The following is a 23,963-nucleotide window of genomic DNA, read 5'->3' as shown; positions in this document are numbered from 1 at the left end:
ACACAAATATATATAAAGCAAATACATCATATGGTAAATTGTCTGAACCTTAGATTTTTTTTATGTATTTCCCAAAATGATGACATTAATAGTATAAATAAATGATATATTTTAAAGCAACGCCTATTCATATAGTACACATAGCATATTTATGGAAAATGCTATTTGTTTCCATACCATATCCCAGCTAATTAAAAAAAAACAAAAAAACAAGTATCAATCTGATTTTTACTATGTTACAAAACAACTATTCATAGTGAGTAATCCAAGAGATGCTTGATCTCCGCGAGCAGTGCACCAAGGCAGGTCAACGTGCCTTGTTTACTCTGCAGCAGGGGTCGAAAAAAGGTTTTGTAAGGACAAGAAAAACATCCACATAGAGTAAAGATGACAAAATGCAGAGGAGCCTTGGAGCTACTGTTTGTTCTTCCTTAATGGAAAAATATTCTTTACACAGTTCTGCTTGATTAAGTGACAAATTGGAATGCGTGAGCTGCAGCAGACCCAATGTATATGTTTAGCCAACAAGACTTAAAATGATTATCCATTGATGTTTTCCTTCCCATAACAGATGCAAGCTGTGTGACAGGGGGATTAATCTAAAGTATAGCATCAGTAAATGCGTTTAATGTATTCTCTCGTGCTAGGCTGGTCTGTATAGCAAGTAAAGAGTTAACATGTTCACATTTCAATTATCTGTACTGTCTACGGTGGCTGTTCTTTTGTCTGCCCTCTTATTTCGCTGGCTGTTAGACTATTAAACAGTCACTCTCTACGCTGCTAGAATAGCCTTCAATTGGTTTGTCCACACTTTACAAATTAGCAGGAGATCTCCATGTGTGTGCTCAGTAACAGCGCTACTTTAGTGTGACAGCAGGACCAAGAAATGTCATACATTCTGCTAACGCTCTCTCGGTAATGAAACCAGAGGCAATTATTACGAGAATTGGACTACAGTATTAAAATCAAAAGACTCTGGGAGAATCATGAGTTATGGGGTTACTTCTCAAACACCAGTAGTTTAAATGTTTTTTACAGCCACTGTCTATCTGGGAATTGTCCAAAGCATTTAATCAGTAGCAGGTCAAATGATCAGTTTGTGTTAACGCAAGGATTAACTTAAAATCATTTCATTGTATTTTCCTCCAACCAGTGGGCCAGATACTATCCTTTGTATAGGGTGTATCTGATCTTAAACTCATTAAGGACAATGCATTGTGAGCCTGTACATGTACTGGCTTTGTCGTGAAGGGGTTAATCTTTGGTTGGATTGCAGCTAACGTCCTTCGTCCTTCGAGTACAATCCATCCCAGGTTGCCCCTTAAGGAACCAGGTTGTCATGTTGGCTGAAAAGCCTACTTTTTTGCAAATGCTTTCTGTGGTATGTTAAACAAATAAACATTAGAAGAGCTGACATTTTGTTTCTTGCGAAGAAAGCTTTTTTTTTCCCGTTTCCATTGTAACAACCAATCAGTGTCTGTGTTTGTCTCATGTGACATTTTAGTGTTCCCTAGCAAAACATATGAATGAGACAGAATTTTACATCATTAAATACTTATTTCTAGACAGGGTTTACGAAGTCAGACGTTGTAGGAATGGTGTTTCTAATGTGGAATTTAGTGCATTGTGTAGAGTAAGTGGAACAGCAAACTTCACAAGATTCAGTTTGTTGCATGTATGTATTCATACACACATACGTTGCTGTACAAACATATCTTAAGTTATTTAGCTATTTACTAACTACCTAGTTAGGGCTTTTTTATGACATTGGTTACTAAACAACTTCCTTAAATGCCCCGGGACATATATATGTCCCCAGCCTCATTAGCAACACCTTAGTTTAAAATGTAACACATATTCTCTATGTGACCTTTTAAATACATATGTTAAGTGGTGTTTTGCTGCTGGTTTACACTGGTCACAATCTGTTTTGTAGTTTCTTGAAATTAACTCCCCTCAGAATGCCTTAAGCTGGGTATATTTACTCAAATATGTAACTGATTTACCAGGGCATCTTAATGACACCACACCTGGCCGGTTCAAAGCTGTAACTCCTCCAGGCTTCTCACTTCCAAGATCAGCTTTACATTAACTAAGTGTACTGACGGACTAAACCTAGGAGCATACTGCTGGCTTGTGATTTGTTCCGTGTTTTTAATTGACTCTTGGATATAGTGAATCAAAGAATTATCCTTATTCTAGACCCCGAACACAGAATCCGTAAGTACTGTATCTAAGGTGGAGCACATGGGTGTTCACATTTTTCACACTTACTGTCCTACTTTTTGTATTTGAAATAATTGAAAAATATAGTTGTTTATTTTAATAGCATATTGTTGTTATTATTATTATTATTATTATTACTTTTGAACTCTAGATGTTAGGTGGTAACAGTGGAATGGGAAAGCTTTAGTATTTTCTTTGGAGCGTAGTTAATGTTCTGTATCTTCCCAGGAAATAGATGTACAAGATGTAACCTTTGTGGTTCGTATATAGTTGTAATGTTTTAAATTATCATAAATACACACTTTACAATTTAAAATATACATACATTTTTATCCATCAGTGACACCAGTCCAATTTTAAATCCACTCTTATCGTATTAAAGTAGATGATTGGTAGTTTAACACTTGAATTAAGGGTAATTCAGTACGTAGTCAATCAATCTTCTGTCAAACATCAGCCAGTTTTAATATATTCTAATATCACATCTGATTTTTAGAAAAGACATGCAGTACTCAGAAACCTTCTGTACATTGTATATGGTATATAAGAGATATCGCTATGAGCGCTGGTATGAATTAATTAAAAACTACTAATGCAATGTAAAAAAAATACTGTTATTAGACATTCCATTTTAAGGACATGCTTTTGAGTATCAACCTCCCTTTTATCAAGTCAAACGGAAAACTAACCGCAAAACATGTAAGTAAGACATGGGCAGCAGGACAGGGATTAGGGAGAATGATAGACTGGTGCAGGTCACATCAGTTTAAGGTTGTTGTAAATGTGTTTAGCCAGAGAAGAATTTGGAGTGGTAGAAGGGGTGATGGTGTTTGTTAAAACAAAAAACTCATACATATATTTTTGTACAAATAAACAAAGTGAAGGCTGTTGAGAATACAGAATCCGGAATAAAATCAAGGAAATGTCATATGAAGTTCTGGTTATATGACAGGAATCCTAGGTCCATATTTAATCCAATGCTGGACGAAGTCATGGCCAACTGGTGTCCTTTTATTATTTTCATTGTGTCTGTTAATGGAGTGTCTCTACGTTCATCCTTGGGCTCAATTTCTGTCTGTTTTCTCCAATGAAACATCCCGTTTCACATTTATTGCACTCATCACATTAATAACATTGTCTGATGTACATGTGCAGGGGAGGGCTGGCACCTTCTGGGCTGAGGGGCAAGTAAAGCCAAGTAGCCCCATTGGCCCCCTGTCCCCCAACATACGCACTGGCACACATATGTACACACTCATGCTAACACACATGCATACACATATTTCACTAACATACACTTACTTATACTCACTAATACAAACTTATACACTCATGTTAGCAGTACCTCACACTCCCTCTTATACCATGTATACATACACATTCATGCTTACAGACTTGCACACTCAGCTAACACACACTCCTTCTCACACCAATTACACACACACATCCATAGTAACACAGAAACACTAACTCATACGCATCCATGCTAACACAGCAACACTTACACATTCACTTACACCTTGCAGTATATGACCCCACTGCTTTCCCACCTCCCCTTGCCAGGCCAAAATTGTTCACAAAGGGCTAAATTTCTTTACAATTATCTATGTTTTGGATGGAGATCATCTGTAAACCACTAAGAGGAAAAGTCGTTTTTAGTTGCATTTTATAAAATACCTGGAATAAATAAGTGAGTTTGTCAAACTTTCATTATGCTCTCTCTCTAATAATAACATATCTATATGACACATAGCAACTAGACGCAGCGATGACAAGACACACAAAACAGAATCATTGCAGCACGACACAGAAGCAACTTTGCCATTACTCTATTTTGTGATCACATTATTCCATATCTAAACAGCTAATGCAAAGGGACCAAGATTGATGCAAAACAATTTTCTAAATTAATGTTAAGGGATGGATGTTAGCACAAATCATATGAGGTCGTTTTACTATACCTCTGGCACATAGCGAGATAAATCGTCTGTGATGTGTATGCGGCAGCACTTTCGTGTGATTATGCGGTACCTTTGCTATTAAGAGTTAATGGTAAAATGTTTCCTAGCTGGGTAGTATTCAGAATTTTAATAATTTCAAATTTATAAAACATTTCGTATAGAGGTACATATTTTATTCAGAGAAAAGTCAGGGAGCAACTGGGCCCAATTAATTTAAATGTAGTAAAATCTGAAAAAGATCATTATATTGGTACCAGGTCCGGGCTGGCGATGAGGAGGTGGCCCTGGCAGTTTAAGGCTGCTGGCCGCCGTGTGTCAGACGTTCCTTTTTTATGCTCAAGTAGCATGTAGCCAGGCATATCCAGCTAGCAGCCACACACACACTGCTGCACTGGTTCTGCCACTGGCAATCGAGGGAGTGTGGGGCAGCCCACCAGGTATTTACCTGATGTGCCAACTGGCCAGTCTGGGGCTGATTAATAATATAATTATTTTACATATAAACATGTTGCACACCTGGCTGTAATAAATGGCCCACGATTAATAATCTTTATTCATAGTCCCAGAGTGAGACTTTGAATACTCTTACACAATTATGCATTATACATGTCCAGCTCAGCTCTTCTTGACGGAGAGGTTTGTGCTATATAATAATAATCAGTGATGTAAGGGAGCTGAAACTTCAACTCTCCTGCAAACTCTCCTTTTGTTAAAAATATACCTTATTAGTCATAGTACAGAATATTGCATAGTATAATATAGTGTTTTTAACAACAAAAAATACAAAAAATTGCATTCATGTATTTTCTTGGCTGTATGTTTTCTCTGGTATTTGCTTATGTGTATTCAAAAACATGTTCATACCAATCAGTTTGTTAAAAATATTAATGCTATCCATAGTAAAGTAAATATATACTCTCTGGGACACTTCTCATATGAATTCAAATATAGTGCAGCGACTGATATTCAGATAAATGTATTCAGCTGGTAGACAAGAGCTGGTTAATTTATAACTTTCTGGAACACCCCTGCTGAGAGCTGTAATAGGATGTATACATATTAATGCAATCTGTGTCTGTAACGTACTATCTTTGAAGGATTTCTCGCAGAGTATATCAACTTTATCAATAAAGGCATTTATTCTGTAAAAAATGTACAGTGCCTTCACTGCCAGTAGTATTGCGACATGAATTCTGTCCTGCAATGGAAATAATGCGTTCCGAACCGTTGTACAACAGAGCTAATTAATGTAAAGAGAAACATTACATGAAATAACAGATACGGCTTTGCTTATAGGGGCTTTCAGTACATAGGATTATAGAAAGAAAACGTCATAGCTACCAGAAATCGAATTCCATTCATTTCTACATTTACCGCAGGGATAATGAGACTCCAATAGTCACATTTGATTTGATCCTAAGTAATTAGTGCTGAACCTTTTTATATAAAAATATGAAATTGCAATAGTATGATGCTTGTAAAGTAATTTTCTTGGAAGTGTAAATCATAGTGTTATGATGCGCACATTCACTGTTCCTTGACCTGTATGTTGTACAGTGCCGTCCCTCTGTTATACACAGTGACACAGTTTGTACTTAATTGTGGGTTAGAGTCGTGTTCAATTCACATAGATCCACAGAACAGGTGTCTGATCTGTGCATAACTACTGTGTGTGAATGAATATATTGCATATGAGTAACTCAGGCTTGAGATTCGGAGCTGGTGAGGTCAGTTGGAGCTGCAACCAGGCTCTCGCATGAAAAAGGAGAAAGGATGAGGGTGGACGAGACAGTTTGTCAAATTAAACTGTATAAATATATGTATTGCATCTAGAAAACAAGTTCCCAAAGGAAAAGCAATGAATGAGCTTTTTTTTAAATCTTTTTTCGCCAAAATAGGCATATTTGAAACCTGTACAGTTGCAGACAGAAAATAATTTGTGAAATCTTGCAAGTCTTTTTATGTTCTGTTTTGTGAGGGGTTTTTTTTTCATCTTATTGCAAACCTCATTTGCTTAATTTATGAACAACAGAGCCTTTAATAAATGATTTTCATGTTCTTTTTTTTATATTTAGAGCTTAATGAATTGCTGGTGGACCCTTCAATTAACAAAAAGGTTTTCATGTCTCAAAATGATAACAACACAATAAGAAACGTATCGGTAGTTGAAAGCTCTGAGCAGCGACAGAAGGAACCAATAAAAGCAATGGCTACAGGTATGAGCTGAAAACAAGCAACAATTTCCAGGCAAGCAAACCGTTCACCTGACTCTCATAGGGTAAAATAACCAGTAAATGGCTTCTAATATGTCAACCTGCATCCTTGCAGCTATGGTATCACTACAAATCTTATTATTCTCATCCAGCATAGATCTGGTTGCAGAGAAAAATGACTATAGTCCTCTTTTTGTGTTTAAGCCCAGCTTTTAATAAATCACTGAGTAGAATGTCTGCTTAATATATACCTCGGTGGTAATGGCGTAGCCGATTTATGTTTTTAGTGCCACTGGAGTGCTATATAATTTGAATGGCAGTACTTAGTTTAGAGATTTGATGCTAAAAATGTGTGTCTTTTAATGTGCACGCTATCAACATCTGAACTAAAGCCCAATTCTAATTGTCCTAACACGAATGAATCATTCTGTGGATTTGCCAATAATACTTGCTTTTTTTTGCCTCTAGTAAGAACCTTTAGTAACAGTTGTGTGTTATTCTGCAGCAGCTGACGCACTGGGAAGTATAGCTATCGATGCTTCACACCTCACCATGTCAGTCACAGATCCAACAGCTTGGGCAACCGCTATGAATAACCTCGGAATGGTCCCCGTGGGGCTTGCTGGACAGCAGCTTGTGTCAGGTGGGTGTTCGGGCGAAGGCAGTGGTTGTCCCCATGTATGTTGAAAAACACATTTCATTTGGTTATATAATGTGACAATTTATTTTTGTTGTTTATTCATTATTTCTTTCCACTTTGTGTCTGCAGCATAATAATTATAGAGAAAATACGTGTGTCAGCCTCAATTCTTCTGGGGTATGAAGTGATAAAAAGCATTCTATATCCCTTGACTTGTTGAGAGAAAACTCCCAGTTACTGGGAATGGAGAGTGTGGGAAAAGTGATTAGCCTTTTTATACGCATTTCCATGCACGCTGACACCCTCTGCCAGAATCTGAGCTGTTGCGTTTCTGTGTGTTTGAGTGGAAGAACATACCGCTAACAAGGGATTCAAATAAACCTCATGCTTTGGAAACTGAATGTCAGCCATTTCTCCTTTTAATTAACAATTATTTTGTGCTTCTAAACTATGCATATTAGCTCATTTTCTACATGACTTATTGAGAAAATTACGTTTAGAAATATGTGGATGTATATTTTGACTTAATATTTTATAATACGTGAGAGGAAAGCGGTGAGAGAAAAGTCTATTTTACATGAAGATGTCATTAGGTGGCTTAGTGTTACAAATTAAATTGAGCCTCTGGGGAGAAAATGTTCTGTCCTTGAATAGACAAACTATTTGTCTGTCTGTCTGTCTATCTATCTATCTACCTTCTGACCTATCATGCATGGTTTGAAGAAACATCATCAAACACGTTAGCTCAATGACCTTGTGTAGCTTGACTGGCATCTCATGGGCGAATGGTGGCCCCAAGGTGTTTTTGCATGGTCCCCACTTGGAAGTTTTTACAAACATGTATGTAACTGCACTAGACCATTATGTGTTAGTAAACATTGTCAAAGAGAAACATCTTACCGCACCGACTTACAATCCTGTCTTGGAGGAGGCGTATCTCGGGACAGCATGATTTAAGGTGAATGTTTATCTTGCAGCAGGTAGAGTACATCATTTATTTCATATATATACTGTATATAGTTAACATAAAATCATTTAAAATAGTGTGCATATCTTGTAATAACTTCACTAAGACAAAAGACCAGAGAAGTATTCTACAACAATGTAGTTTGTTCTGCTTTTTTTTTTTTCCTGTTATGAGTTGTCTGTCCAGTCGTTTAGCTCATTCAAGCCCTGTAAGCATTCGCAGATTCCCAGTATTTAAGTCACCATTGACTCCTGTATATAAAGAATAAATTTACCCATTTGTTGCATTTTCATATCAGTTTATCCATGGCCAAACTGGGCATTTGCAAGTGTGGGAGAGAATATGGTTTGGTACCCCTTCAAGTCACCTCTTTAAGGCGGCCATTCATTTTGCCTAAATCGTAGGGCAGATCGTGCATTTACTGTATGTTCTTTTAAAATATGTAAACAGTACTCTGCATATTCTGGCATGGGCTCCTTAGTGAAAGGTTCGGAGGGTAACAGCTCTTGCGCCTCTTTGGTTGGGGTGATTGCCTTGTTGTCAGTTGGCTTTAAACATAGTTCTGTTTGTCTTTATAGTTACAATATAGATAAATATAAATCTATTCATCTATTTAGTAATAGAAGCATATGTCAAAAACAGAACAAAAAAACTAAACAAATAACTAAATCTACAGATGAGCCAAAACAACAGGTTGTTTCATCAAAATCCAGCTACGTGTATTTCCAAAATAAGCAGGATTAAAATGTGGCTGTCTCTATTCGGTTCAGTTGCTGTGATGTAATATACTAAATACGTAAGTTTTATTGGCTTAGTTTGAAGATAATAAATCTGCTTTGGCCACAGTTTACCTCATCGTGAGATTGGTCTCACATTGTACCTCATTCCATTGTCTTCTGCAATTGAAATCATTTTCACGTTCAAATGAATTTTAAGCCTCTTCGTGCCATCCACATGTTACTCATTATTTTCCTACCCGCTTCAGCACCATATATCGGATAATTCAATATAACCTTGGGAATCTCGCAGATCTAATTTAACTATCTTGTAACATTGCTTATTATCTTTCCCTATGGTAGAGTTTTGCTAGTTTGCTATATTGACCCCTCTAGATTGTAAGCTTGCGAGCAGGGCTCTCTCCACCAAATGTATCGGTTTGTCTTAGTCTGTCAATTCTTGTCTTGTCATATCCCTTGAATTTATGTATTGTATTAAGCGCTGCGTAAACTGTTGGCGCTATATAAATAAAGGATAATAATAATAATAATAATATTGACGGACATTTCTTTTTGGCAAGATCCCAGGGACATTCAGTTGAGGAGGGGTGCTCCAAAAATAATTTCTAGTTATATGGGAAGTTTTGAAAGTAAAACACATAGCATGGTTTGTGGAGTGTGAATGTGTAATAAAAATATAGGGCCAATACAAACTTCGGTACAGAATGTGAATGCCCCTCTAGCTGGGCATTCCTGATAAATTGCATGTGCAACACAACATAGTATGGCGCATATGAAGAATCAGGGCAGGTTTAAACACAGCCCTGCTTAAATTCATTAAGTCAGAGTTGTCTTTGGTCAGTGTGGATAAAAATACTTATCTATTGCATTTCCTAAACATTAATTCATCTTTATCATAGGCAACACACATAAGTAAACACACATACATTATGGTACTGTAACCAACTGAAATGATGGTTCACTTTCAGTGCGGCATTGGACGTTTCATAGTATGTGAATGAACGCTACTTCACATTAGTAAATATGGGCAAGTAGAGGGAAGCAGGCACAGACTGAACAAGCTAAGAAATTGAATGTCAGAAATCACGACTCGAGCATCTGTATTGTGATTAATGCATTTTTGGGCAAAAGTCATATTGCAGATGCAGAATTTAATCATATTCATAAACCTGTACAATGTTTTTATAACAGGAGACAGTGGAGATGAATGATGTTGATAAACATTGTATCTGAGCCGTATACACACCGTTCACCAAAAGCATTTCTATTACCCAAAAATACTGCCAATTTCTATTTTTCATTGCAGATACAATCTTGTACACCTTCCTCGTTGAGGAAAAATAATACATTCAGTTTTTCCTCAGAGACATTAATGTGTCACTTTTTCTACAAATTTTGGTTGCCTGGAGTTAGAATAAGATTAATTGATGTACATTTCCAAAGAAAACCCCAGACCTATTTCCAAAAGTTAAATATAATGTCAACGGAAAAAAAAATAGAAACCGTACACTGCCTGATAGTAACTGCTTGTTCACCGTAAGATTGATGCTCACAGAAATAAAAATGTATGTTTAATGCTTAATGTAATGCTATGCCAAGGAAAACTAATATGAAATCTTAAATACAACACAGATATATACATATATCAAACAACTAAAATCAGAAACAGTACCTCATATTAAAACCCTTGTTCCAACCAGATTTTAGCTGACCTTGACAGACTCTTGATTTATTACACCTAGAGTGACCAAAACAGCCGTCTTCTCCAGGACACATGTACATTTCATGTATTGGTGACCAGTAAAGTGTTGACTTGCATTATGAGGGATGTGTAAACTCAAGGGAAATAGTTATATGTATACTTGTATTAGTCAGTTGTTTGGCTACAGACTCTTCTTGCCCAAGTTTTCCTTCTCCTCACCCAGTTCCTTCCCACTAATGGCCATCTACTGCCTCTCAGAAGAGGGGGGGGGCTCGGTTAGCCTACACTTGGGGGTTCCCAGGTGTGCTCATGTAGTAGATCTCCCTGTAGGACCCAGCATCCTTGGTAAATATGAGCAAAGAAGGCTGTGAAAGATTATCTTTATTGTTTAACCCTTTGATCTTTTCTTCAAAAAATACACAAACATACTCTGGTCTCATGCATAATCAAACATAAGCGAACACAACAAAGGTTTACCAAAAAAAGAAATGAAATATATGTGAAAAAAATTGAAATATATATGTGGCACAATTATTTGCGCTCTTTTAGTCAATACTTTGTGCTACCTCCCTTTGCCAAGAGTCCATGATACCATGTATCCTAACAAAATGTCAAAATCAAATTTCCTGTTCATAGTCCCCCTGGTGTACTAAAAAATGTAAAATATTTATGGTAATATACTTCAAATATATTTTTCATATTTTTCTCATATGAATTCATAGAGGTGGCAATAATTGTCCCACACATATATTTATTTATTTTGGATAAAGCTGTGTTGTGTTTGCAATTGTTCACACCCTTTGTTACTTGTATTTACCAATGGTGCCAATATTAGTGGAAGAGAGCACTATATATATATATATATATATATATATATATATATACATATATATATATATATATATATATATATGTATATATATATATATATATATATATGTATATATATATATATATATATATATATATATGTATATATATATATATATATATATATATATATATATGTATATATATATATATATAAAGCACTTTGTGAGTATATATACCGTATTGGCTCGAATATAGGCCGCACTTCCCCCCCACACTTTAAGAAACTTTTTTCATTAAAAAAGCACCTAACTTTTAGGGTGCGGCTATATCCGAGCCAATACGGTATATATGTGTATATATATATATGTATATATATATGCAGCAACTGAGCACAAATACATGCAATAAATCTTTGCTTTTGTAATATATTTTGGTACCTATAACATATGCTGAAATCTATTTTTAGTTTCTATAGGGCCACACTTATATTCAAGTAAAACGTGCATTCCCTTTTAGCAGTGTATAATGAAGGCAGCAATAAAGCTACTATAACAGAGGTTTTTAAAAGTCTTAGCCAACTAGAAAAACAAGAGGGTATTCCGTTCCCAAGGCACTTGTCTGCATCGGGGTATATCAGAGTTTAAAATCAAGCTGGACTAAAAAAATCTTGTCACAGATGGCCTATATTTGAATATATATTTAATGACTTAATATGCTTCATTTTACTATCCCTTTTATATCAGTTCCAGCAATATTTTATGGTAATTTTTCTGTCATATCGCATTAAATTAACATATTATATTAAAATCGCAATTTCTACTTAAAGAGAAAACTATGCCGATTGCCACTGCCTGAAAAATTTGCAAATATACATTGCATCTGCCCCACTCAACTAACAGGGGGGCAAGATCAGCCGAAGGCTTGGTTTCCAGGGGCGCTTGGAATGGAACTGTGCCCTGGGCTGATTTGATTTAAAATTAATGTGCCACTGTGTCTTGTTTGTGTTTAATTCCATTTAATTCCACTCTTGGTTATTTCTGTTAAGGACTTATTTTGCTGTACCTTGATGAAAGTGTGTTGGATTGGAATGAACAAAGCACGTTGGGCACATTTCCCTTGAAATGTGGATTCTGTTGTTGGGAATTTCCCGTGAATGTTGTCCCGGAGGTCGCTCCATATAGGGGCAGGGAGGGCAAACCTGAATTTGTGGAGAAAAAGTGGGTTTAACCGTGTTCCATTCCTCCACCCAGAAATCAGAGAAATGCCCTGGGGGACTGCTAATCTGATGTGATACCTGGAGCTTTCCTATCATACCCAGAGGGTTTCAACAGTGGGCATTAATCTCGACTGATTCTCCAGCTACATAGCAGTTATGCGAATCGAATGCATTCATCCAACCTAAGCCTCACATATTAGCTGGAATCAAGTGTGGATAATGTTAGTGATATCTACTCATTTATTTCCAGAAACTTTGATGCTACAGACCCTCAGAACATAGAGCTGTACATGACATTGCCATTCTTCTCATGGAAATCTCAGAATAAAAGCTGAATCTTCCCCATTCATAAGAATGGCCTCTGCAGTATAGCCAGCTGAAGTAATGCATCTCACCTTAAAATAAATCTGCTTGGGTTTTCTAAACATATTCCCAAAAGGGCCATTTCTGTAACGTGCCTTTAACTTTTACTTAGAATTAGCTACACATTTTTGTTTGATCTGCTAATCTTGTGTAAACACTGCACTCTTTTTTTCAAATTTATGATTGTTACCTCTTTATTGCTTCAAAAATCTTTATAAAAGGATGTATATCCTGCTAAATATTTTTTCACAGCCAGTAATGAAAAACTAATGTTAACTTTGAAAAGATACCAATTCAGTTAAATACGGATGTTGACCGAACAAGCAGCAGTTTAAACATTAAGGTTCTTTAAGCTGTTGACGATACTTGCCTTGGTGCATTAGTACACTGAGCACATACTTGGATACTTGGATATAATTATTTTTTTGGGGTAGTTGGGTTTGTCTGGCATACTTACCATTTTTTTGTCATTGGATCCTGTTCCGTTTGTTACAAGTCCTCTTGTTATTACAGCTCTACTTCTCCACTCTCATATCCTCTCTTTCTTCCAACCCACGACGCCTTTTTTCTACTTTCAACTCCCTTCTCTGTCCCTCCACACCCACACCACAAACCTCTCTCACTGCCCAAGATCTTGCTACCCACTTCAAAGAGAAGATCGAGACTATTAGAAAAGACCTCTCTTCCTTACAACTCCCTCCTACACCACTCAACACCACTCTCTCCACTCCTACTATACTAACTGCCTTTTCCCCTACAACCGAAGAAGAGATAGCCACTCTTCTTTCTTCCTCTCACCCAACAACCTGTCCCCTCGACCCCATCCCTTCACACCTCACAAAGTCTCTATATCCATCCCTTGGTACATCACTTACCCACCTATTTAATCTTTCTCTATCATCTGGAACTGTACCATCTGCCTTCAAGCATGCACTAATCACACCAATTCTAAAGAATCCTTCCTCAGATCCCGTCTGTTTGACTAACTACCGCCCTATCTCTCTGCTTCCTTTTATCTCTAAGCTGCTTGAACGGATTGTGTACAACCGCCTCATTAACTTCCTCTCCTCTAATTCCCTCCTTGACCCTCTACAGTCTGGTTTCAAACCCCTTCACTCTACTGAAACAGCTCTAACAAAAGTCTCCAATGACTTGCTCTCTGCCAAAGCAAAAGGTCACTTCTCTATTCTAATTCTACTGGATCTCTCTGCTGCTTTCGATACTGTTGATCACCACCTTCTTCTACACTCACTTACTTCTATAGGCATTCGAGATACAGCTCTCTCCTGGATCTCCTCATATCTGTCTAACCGTTCCTTCTCTGTCAACTTCTCTGGCAAGACATCATCACCCCTTCCACTTTCGGTTGGTGTCCCCCAAGGTTCAGTCCTTGGCCCTCTGCTGTTCTCTCTTTATACTTCCTCTCTTGGCACACTAATCAACTCATTTGGCCTCCAGTATCACCTATATGCAGATGATACCCAAATCTACCTGTCTTCTCCTGATCTCTCTCCATCTCTCCTGTCCCGTATTACCAATTGCTTGTCTGCTATTTCTTCATGGATGTCACAACACTACCTGAAACTTAATCTTTCTAAAACTGAACTCATTATCTTCCCTCCCTCCATCTCCACTCCACTACCTGAATTCTCTATCACCATTAACAACACGACTATCTCTCCTACTAACCAGGCCCGATGCCTTGGGGTCATCCTTGACTCAAACCTCTCCTTCATCCCTCACATTCAGTCCCTCGCCAAATCCTGCCGCTTGCACCTAAAAAACATCTCTCGTATCCGCCCATTCCTCACCCAAGAATCCACAAAAACACTCGTTCATTCCCTTATCATTTCCCGTCTTGACTACTGCAACACTCTTCTGGTTGGCACTCCACTGTCTCGACTCTCTCCTTTACAGTCTATCCTAAATGCCGCTGCTAGGCTCATCTTCCTTGCACGTCGCTCCTCTTCTGCTTCCCCCCTCTGTGAAACCCTCCACTGGCTCCCAATTACCTTTAGAATTAAATTTAAGATCCTGGTACTGACATATAAAGCCATCCATAATACTGCTCCTCCGTACATTTCTGACCTCATTAGCAAATACTCTCCTACTCGATCCCTACGTTCCTCCCATGGGCTAAGGCTCTCCTCCTCACTCATCACCTCTTCCTTTTCCCGTCTACAAGATTTCACTCGAGCTGCCCCATATCTCTGGAATCTACTCCCAAGGAACCTTCAGCATTGTCCCTCCCTCCCAACTTTCAAGAAACATCTAAAAACCCACTTCTTCAGAGAAGCATACCATCTTAGCTGCTAGAACTTCCTTGTCATCGATACAACCGCCACAATACCTCTCACCCTTTCTCTATGCCTTATGTTTGTCACCCCATTTCCCTCTAGATTGTAAGCTTGCGAGCAGGGCTCTCTCCACCAAATGTATCGGTTTGTCTTAGTCTGTCAATTCTTGTCTTGTCATATCCCTTGAATTTATGTATTGTATTAAGCGCTGCGTAAACTGTTGGCGCTATATAAATAAAGGATAATAATAATAATAATAATAATAGTAAGGGTCTCTCACAAGGTTTAGGTGACTCTCCCTCAAAATCACTTATGCTATTTTCGATAATTTAAAACAAGCTTTCATTAATCCTAGTCTACCAATGGTGTTCATTAGATAAAAACATTTGGTAGACCTACGGCTACGTAATATGGAGATTGTGATTTCGCTTGATTTTGGATAATTGAATGTACGTTTAAAAATAGTTATAAGTTATGATTTATGACATTTTGTATTGTATTGAAGAAAATCCTCATCTATGAAGCCTCACCAATGTCTTCTTTTACCCTGATCTCTATGATATAAGTACGTGGGAGGCACTGATGAACACTTTTGAAAGACTTTTTGTACGTCCATTAAATGGCATAGTCAGATGCCCTTGTGGATGTTTCAGTGCATCTAATACAAATTACATCTGGTCTGTTCTTCATCAAGGGGATTTCGTCGCATCTAGCAGTCCCCCCCAAGAACCAATGAGTGGCCCGGCACGGATGACCAATCACAGCAATTGTGTGACCGTTAAGACAGATGTTCCATACCCTTCACCCCCTTCCTCGCTCCCCCTCATGCCCCCAAACATGCCAGAGACAGAAATCTCCCCACTTATTGCAACGCCTGGTATCAGATGTGACATCGAAGCCAGTGAGCCAATACATATTTTACATTTGTTGTTCCCAGTTCTTTTTTTTATTTTAGCTCAAAATCCAGGATTCTGGACTGCAGTCCAGATTTTACTCTTCATTGTCTGGGACATCGCACAGTGCATACTGCATACTTGCAGAATTGTGTGCATGTGCAGTAGGGCTGCCAATTTGATTGACACTCCCAAGCTCCTCCCCCAGTGTCCCCATTCCCCAAGTTGGGAGGTGTGGCATTTGCATAGGGAGCACCATTTCCATGCTGTAAAGCTATTATTGACTGAGTGGGGTAACCCTTTTTATTTGATTTTCTTTATTTAGACATTGATAAAACAAATATGCCAAACAGGGAAAAGGGTTGAAATAATAGGAAGCACTTTTGTCCAAGCCTTACATAATGTCTGCATACAATCATTTACAAGAGCACTCATCTTTTTATTAGTACATAAATAATTAATGACTCTAATTACTGCAGTGCTGAGTCACTTGGTCCATTTGCAGGCTTTATAAACATGTCGGGAATATACCAGTGTAACTTCAGAATGTTCTTTATTTTTACTGGAATTTTATGATCACATTATTAAAGATGCAGGACACAAAAACATCTGTCCCATTAGGGGATTTGCCTTGTGTTCTTGTTGTAAATTACCTGTCCAACTTAATTCCGTCTAGAACAGAGTCACACAGCCTCCAGCTCACCGGTACAACCTCCTAACTAGCTGGGGACTTCTCTGATATATGCTTCTTATATAAGATGTATTTATTTGGAATGCTAATAAGTAATCTTTGCATTATCCTTAAAAGAAAGGTTTCATTTTATCATTTACAGGAACATATTAATAAATTCACAAATAGAAAATATACATTTGAGATATTATATTATTATGATGTTTGGAGAACTAGCAATGAATGACTTTTTTTCAACCGTTTCATTATTTTATAGAAGCACCCAGTGACTTAGGCTAACTAGGCCTAGGTCTAGAGCGGCAGGTCCATGGGGGCAGCAGGCAATCAAGCCCCCTGATGTGTCGCTGCACAGTGGGCTGGTTACAAGGGAGATCTTCGATCTATTTACTGTATGGAGGCTGTGCTAGCTAAGCACAGCCACCATAGGCTTTAACAAATGGTGCTGTGACATTCCATGCTGGTATATGATGTCATATCCCGGCGTTCTGTTTCTTAAAGCGCACATTGCCTTTTATCGTATGCCGACCACGGAGAGTGGCGGTTTGGGGTGCTGCCCTTGGTCAGACCTAGGTAAATAGATCACTGTAAGCCCCATGAAGTATGCCAAGCAACATATTAAAGATTTCAGTAGGCCAGTGTTGTATGAAAACAATGCTCAGTAACGTGTAAATTTTAATTAAACATAATATATGCGTAATAGACTTTTCATACCTTCATTTTAACAGAATATTAACCCCTTAATGACAAAGCCTGTACATGTACGGGCTCAAAATGCATTGTTTTCCAAGTCTCCTGCCACATTAAATGATGCATTATACAGGGCCAGCTCAGCTCCTCTTACAGGAAAACTTGCCAGTATTTACTTTTGATAATCAATAGTGAAGCAAGGGAGTTTAATCAAACTGTCCAGAAGCTATATAGTCAGATAAGATTAAAAAAATGTGAAACTCAAGCAATATATTAACAAAAATATAATATAAGAAATATAACTAAAAATATGTTATATAATAGAAGTTATTCATAAATTTAAATAGGATATCCTCACTCCTCTGCTCTTACAATATTCTGTATGTAATTCAAGCAAAATGTGATTCAGTACACATAAATCTTTTGCAAATTATTAACTGGCTACACCAGTGTCTCAAGGAGCACTTTGATTTGCACTAAATAAACCTACCAAAAAATACCTCTAGAAGTTTCACCTCCAGAACTATAGCCAAAAACCTCCTCTGTCACTCGAAATTCACCCCACTGATTGGGGGTGTTGAAGGGGCATTTTTGAGGGGAACCCATGAAAATGTAAAGGGACCACCATATGCATTATAGTTCAAATGATGGCTGGTGTGTCCCTTTAATATTTTCCTTTAGCTCTTAAGGTTCAATTTCTATCCAGGTAAGATACCGTTTTATATATGTTCTGAATGATACATTTTATTTGCAAATGCTAAAATCAAAAACACAGAAAAGTGAAAAGCCTGATTTTCAGTGCCAGTGTAGTGAAAATAACACACAACCATAAAAAGAGAACCCAAAGCTCATTTTTCTAAAGAAGTAGAGATATGAAGTATGTTACAGCAGCTTTAAACACAATAAGGCCATCTTAATGTATGCTTAGTCCAGTTGCTATCAGTCTCAGCATTAAAATAGAACTTTTTTGCAGATTGTACGGCTTCAGACCCAGAGCAAGATTAAATACATGGCTACAGTTGATAAACCTGTATAATGGTAATATTAAAAAGAGCAGAAAGAACTGAAAAGACCAGTTCACCAGCACATTTAAAACCGATAACTGTGTAATGCAAGAAAATACACACATTCTGGGTAATCATCGAGAAGATACCAGATTTATATACATGGGACTCAGGGTGGTCACTGGGTAGAAAATGGTTCAGAAATACGACAACGGAATGGTTTTCAGAAGACGATTCCTCTTGTGCCTTTTCACAGTGCCTTATACAACCGTCTGTTAAACATGAGCACCAACTGAGATCTCAAGTGTCTATATAGAGTGTTTTCCTGAGATTGCTTAACTTACATGCCCTTTACAAGACTGGTAGTCACTGAGTTTGATTTCCTGGACCTATTGTTCTTTTCATTAACTTTCTTATAGGACGTTGAATGAATAATATATATATAATCGAGAGAGAGATTGTTTCCCATTATTTTTGCAGGTAACACAGTACAATTTTCTACCTCAATCACAATTTTCTACCTTAATTTAATTTATCTATTGCGTGATGATGTCATATGATGGTGGACGTTGTGATATTTACTCTTGGTTAGGCCATCCATATGTTCTTTTTTCTTCATGTCCCGAGTTGGATATTTTCTTCTTGACTTTGAAGTGTATAATTTATTTTTGTCTTCAAATATTTGCCTTGTTTGGCACATGAAGCGAGGTGAGGCGTTCCTCTTGTGTGTTTACTTCAGCTGCTTCTGAAATGCAGATTTTGTACAAAGCCACATGAGAGGTTGTCTTCATACCAGGAATGATTTAAAATTTAAACCTTCAGAATAGGCAGCCTACCACCAAGTGCCTCGGGATTATGAAAACATTAACATGTAATAGATCTTTTCCTTGGGAGAAACTGCTTTGTGACATGAATATGAATACCTTTCTTGAAGGCTTCAAAGTAGCCACTGTGGAAGAAACTTCATTGAAGTGGAAAGAAAGTAGAAAAAGAAAGTTTGAATGATGGAGGACATGTTTCTGACAAAGCATTTGACTCTGAATAGTAATTGTACCTTCAGGTTAAGTCAAGTGAAACCCCATGCTTTTTATTGATTACATTCTGTAGCTATGCAGTGCGTTTAACCGCCTAAAGCTTCATCAAATCAGGGAATTTAGAGGTTTGTATGTTTTTTTTTTTCTTTCTCTATGCTGTGTAATTCAGCATTTTTCCCCTCAAAAGGTTTTGCTAAAAATGTGTAAAAAATAATTTACTGTGCAGTCGAATGTCCAAATCCTTTTTAGAAGTAAATCATTTATCTTCTAAAAATTTGTTTTGCTGGGAAACATTTATTTGTCATGTGGCAAAAAGCTGTTAGACTATTAGAGTATGTTATTTCACCCCAATTATCCACTAGTTCTTACTTTTGGGTCTAATCACGAAAGGTAGATTTGACAGCAAAGTTTGCAGGTGAGTTGTGGGTTTAAATCACTCCTTTTACTATTCATTATGAAGGACCGATAGCAAAATAACTCTTGTGCCAAAATGCATGCAGAAAAATACTCTGGAATCCATGCAAAATGGTCTCCAATATGCAAATTTTCTAATACAAATATATGACTGGAATTTTAGGCACCAAATATGTAGGTTTGATCAGTATTTTGAACTGTATCTATAGTATATGTGCGCGATTATATACGGTATATAATTTTAAATTGGTTCTATTCCAAATCAGCCTTTATATTGTCATCCAGTGATTTGGCTACTGGCTCAGCAGGGAAATTATAGAGAACAAACATTTTAGAAATTATAAAATCATGATAAGAGTCCATCAAAGGGCTTAATCAAATATGATGAAGTGATCAAAGCAGCAGCAGCTGTTCCAGAAATACACATCATCTGAAGAGGTCTGTCCCTGCTTTCTCTAAGAGAGTATGAAATTAAACTTATGATCCATATTCTAAAAATTGACAGATAGCACCGATATCCACAGACATAAACCGGTATCTTTTAAAACAACCCATATACTCGTATATCTTGATGTGGTTGATTTGACGGGACAGCTCTGCCAGGATGATTGGGTTCTGCTTTAAGTGGGCAGTTGGCATTATATTCTCTTGCCGATGGGTACAAATTCTAAGAAAAACTAACTACATGACATATTTGACACATTTTGTTAAGTTATGTAAGTAAATGTGTTAGAAGTAGGTGTTTCTCTCTTCCTTTGTGTCTCATAATGTCTGTATGGGTCCTAAATTGTACAAATGCTTGTGAATCCCTGGTTTAGATTCTGACATGGTGAAAAGCTTCAGGTGCGTTCCCTCTTGTACAGCATAAGCTGCCACCACAGTTTCCTATTTTATAAAGTATTTCAGTAACAGAAAAGAATGAGGATCCCAATCCAGTTATTGTAATAGTAATCCTGCTGTTGATATAGTTGCCCTTTGGACTTCTTCAGGAGCCGTTTGGTTTCTTTAATGCAGACATTCGACTGGTTATAAAAAAAAAAAAGGCATCAATAGTACGGTTTGAATGCCTTCCTATCACTGTTACTGTAAGGCTTTGCTGTACTGAACGTAAGCCATGTCTTTGCTTCTTTACGCATTCCGTTCACAACATGAAGGAGAACGCCGCTGAAATTCAACAGGCCCTGGGGAAAGAATTTCAGAGAAGTAAATTCGGATGCATAATAGCTAAAAGCAAGGAGGCTTTATATTACTTCAGTCTGTCTTTTGAGATTCACATTAAGGCAATGCTAATCTGTGAATCGCAAATAGCATTGCCCCAGTGTTTTATGTGGGTACAGTAATTGTGTTTTGTAAAATAGAAAACACAAAAATAAATAAGTAACATGAAGGGCTTGGAAGTGGAATGAGTTTGCAGGCATAATTCCAGAGGCATTTTTGTCGTACACAGAATTTTGCCTGCTTTGTAACCACAAATAACAGGGGTAGACCTGCTCAGGCCTTACTGTGATCATATCATCATCCACACCGGTAGTAGGTATGGTCCTCTGTAATTCTAATGGCCCCTATGCAAACCTCCCATGAGCTGCAAATGCTTATCATATAAAGAGAAAAAAATAGCAGGCTGGGAATTACACATCTTGAAAGCTCTGGTTTATTTCCTGACATCTTTCTTCAAGAACTTGGGTTTATGTCTGCTAGCAAGTAAGCATTATTTACTCTTGCATGGCGCCAAAAGTGTTTGTGATACAGTACAATACCCTTGGGTAGATGCCATTCTCAAATTCGCTTGCATGGGCCCAAGCGGCTCCTCTCCAGGACTGAAGAAATCTAAAAAAGGTTTGAACAGCTGTATGTAGACGGTCTGCACAGGCTCGTTTATTCTAATCCAGACCTGTGCCCAAAATCTACTTCTAAAACAGAAGAAGGGTAACCCAGGTAAACCATGATTTCAGAATAAACAAAATTACATGCCTCTTGTCTTTGTGGACATGGCACATTTGTATTGGCAGTAGTGTATTTTATTTTGCTTGCTGAGATAATTATAGAAATTTTGTTATGCTTCACATGCTTGAATATACTGGGTTCCTTGAGGACACGTGTGGAGAATTTGTGGCGATGTGACTGAAAGTTTACAAGAGGTCTGTTGAATTCCAGCTGACACAGAGCAGGCATAATCTGACGATCCCCAGTAAAATAATTTATTGATTCTCACACACAGGTTTTTATTTGCCAACTGAATTTGGGGTTGCTATATATAGCTCCCCTTGGCTGAAATTTTGTTTTTAGATACAATTTATGGTTTGCCACCAAGCTAGTGACGGGTATAATAAATATAAACCTTAAGAGCACAGCTGGTAGATTCTTAAAGAAAAAGGAGGCGGCTCTGTTCACTTTTAATGAAGATTAGTGGATAGAAAGAAAGATTTCTGCTGTCACAGCTACTACTTCGACCTTACTAGATGATCACAAAAATATTAGATTTTAAGGTTTTGGATCTATGGAACGTTTCTTTAAAATGTAAGAGATGATAGCATGTTTGAAAGGGGGTTAAGACATACCAATGGAGAGCTTGACTAGATAGTTAGGGTTAAGGACACTGGAAAGAGAGGCAATATAGTCAAGTGGGCAGGTAGTGATGTGGAAGGACAAGAGGACATCAGGGGTGATAGGGCTAAATGAGTTAAGGTACCATGTAAATAGCAAGAGGAGGATGGTTTTTTAAAGGTTTCTATTTGATTTTCAAAATGATTGCCAAAGTGGGTTAGGAAGGTGGATGTGATTCCCTGCACTTTTGGAGGTGGCAGCTTTGTTTGGAGCATCATGAATGATGTAAAAGGAGAAGAGAGTAGTAAGCAGGAGCAACCTCATCAAGGCTAGCTTGTGGTTGTACTGTGCAGTGGCAACATCAGGGAAGGAGAAGGTTGGAATTGGGAGGTAGATTCATTCTAGCAGGTAAAAGAGGTTTATGGATCCCTTTTAGCTGTAGGAAGGGTGGGTGGTATGGCAAGATTGCAGGTTATGAAGTGGTGGCAAGAGAGGTGTGTGTTTGACAGTAGACAATTCAGAGGTGGGAGAAGACCAGGTGTGTGGGGGAGGTAAGCCAATGTGAGAGACCAATTCCATTTTTGGAATTTAGGCTTTTTAATTTTTTTAACATTTACATTATTTTGAATGGTATATTTATTTACAATGTTCTAAAAGCATTCAGTAAATAATTAAAAAATGTTTCAAGTAATAGAATAATTTGTCATACCTTACCAAATATTAAATAATCTGGATGAATGCAAAACATTCATCAGCAACAATCTGGTCCCTTTTTTAAAGAGGGATGTATTTATCTTATTCTAAAGGGAATGTATTGTGCTATGTAACTAGAACAATGTGCTATAAAGATGGGATCAGTGAAAACATTTCAGAAACACCTAATAAAAATCAAGTCAATGGAATATATGGTTAACTTGGTCCATGCTGTGATTCATAACATATGGGATTAATAAGTGAACAGAACTGTAAATACACATTCATCTTGAAAAAAAAATACACACAAAGATGTTCAGAAATATGATGCAATGGAATCAATCTGTAAATCACTTGTGGTATGTTATGTTTTATATAACAGCATAGGACTTTCTGCCTCGAGGGCAAAGGTTGTGAGTTACACATAAACTTTATGGGGTACAATGGGCTATATAAATACCAGATGCACCTAAGTACAGAGTTGCCACATACCCTTAGAAGGTGAGATATGTGGGAGCATGGGTAGAAATATCCTCTCCCAAAAGATCATTTCCTATCTATTGAGCATAGATGGGAATCAGTAGTTATCAAAAACCCACATAAACTTGTTTTACAACCTCTTGAATAGCTGACACACTGGGAATCTGAAAATGTAATGATTTTGTATTTATTGTTATTACTTTAACAGTTTGTGTGATTAGGTTTAATATCAAGGAGTTAAAATGGTCAGCTCGATTTCTCTTTGCTGTAATCTGTATAAAATATATTCTACATAAAACATCTTTTATTCATAATAAGAGTATCCAAAGTTTTAAGTAAAATATAATATTAATAGAATTATTAAGTATTTCTGTTATTTGGCTTAAGA

General features: G+C 37.3%; 1 protein-coding gene across 2 annotated transcripts in view; it reads left to right on the top strand.

Annotated features, from left to right (window-relative positions):
• The first annotated feature begins 309 nt into the window (after positions 1–309).
• LOC149279484 (ecto-NOX disulfide-thiol exchanger 1-like) overlaps positions 310–23,963 on the top strand; it is a 114,609-nt gene continuing 90,955 nt past the window's right edge. The window contains exons 1-2 of one of the 2 annotated variants that reach the window (XM_089501109.1): positions 310–319; positions 6,909–7,043. In XM_089501109.1, coding sequence (XP_089357235.1) covers positions 6,953–7,043 — 91 coding nt within the window. In that variant the 5' untranslated portion in view covers positions 310–319; positions 6,909–6,952. Of the gene's footprint in view, positions 320–6,904; positions 7,044–23,963 lie in introns of those variants that run through there. The other variant, XM_089501110.1, reaches the window with a different exon arrangement.

The sequence above is a fragment of the Sceloporus occidentalis genome, unplaced genomic scaffold, assembly GCF_023333645.1.
Source record: "Sceloporus occidentalis isolate IW3139 unplaced genomic scaffold, rSceOcc1.0.p SCAF_164, whole genome shotgun sequence".
In the NCBI taxonomy this organism is placed as follows: Eukaryota; Metazoa; Chordata; class Lepidosauria; order Squamata; family Phrynosomatidae; genus Sceloporus; species Sceloporus occidentalis.
This window is presented reverse-complemented; position numbering and strand designations above follow the sequence as displayed.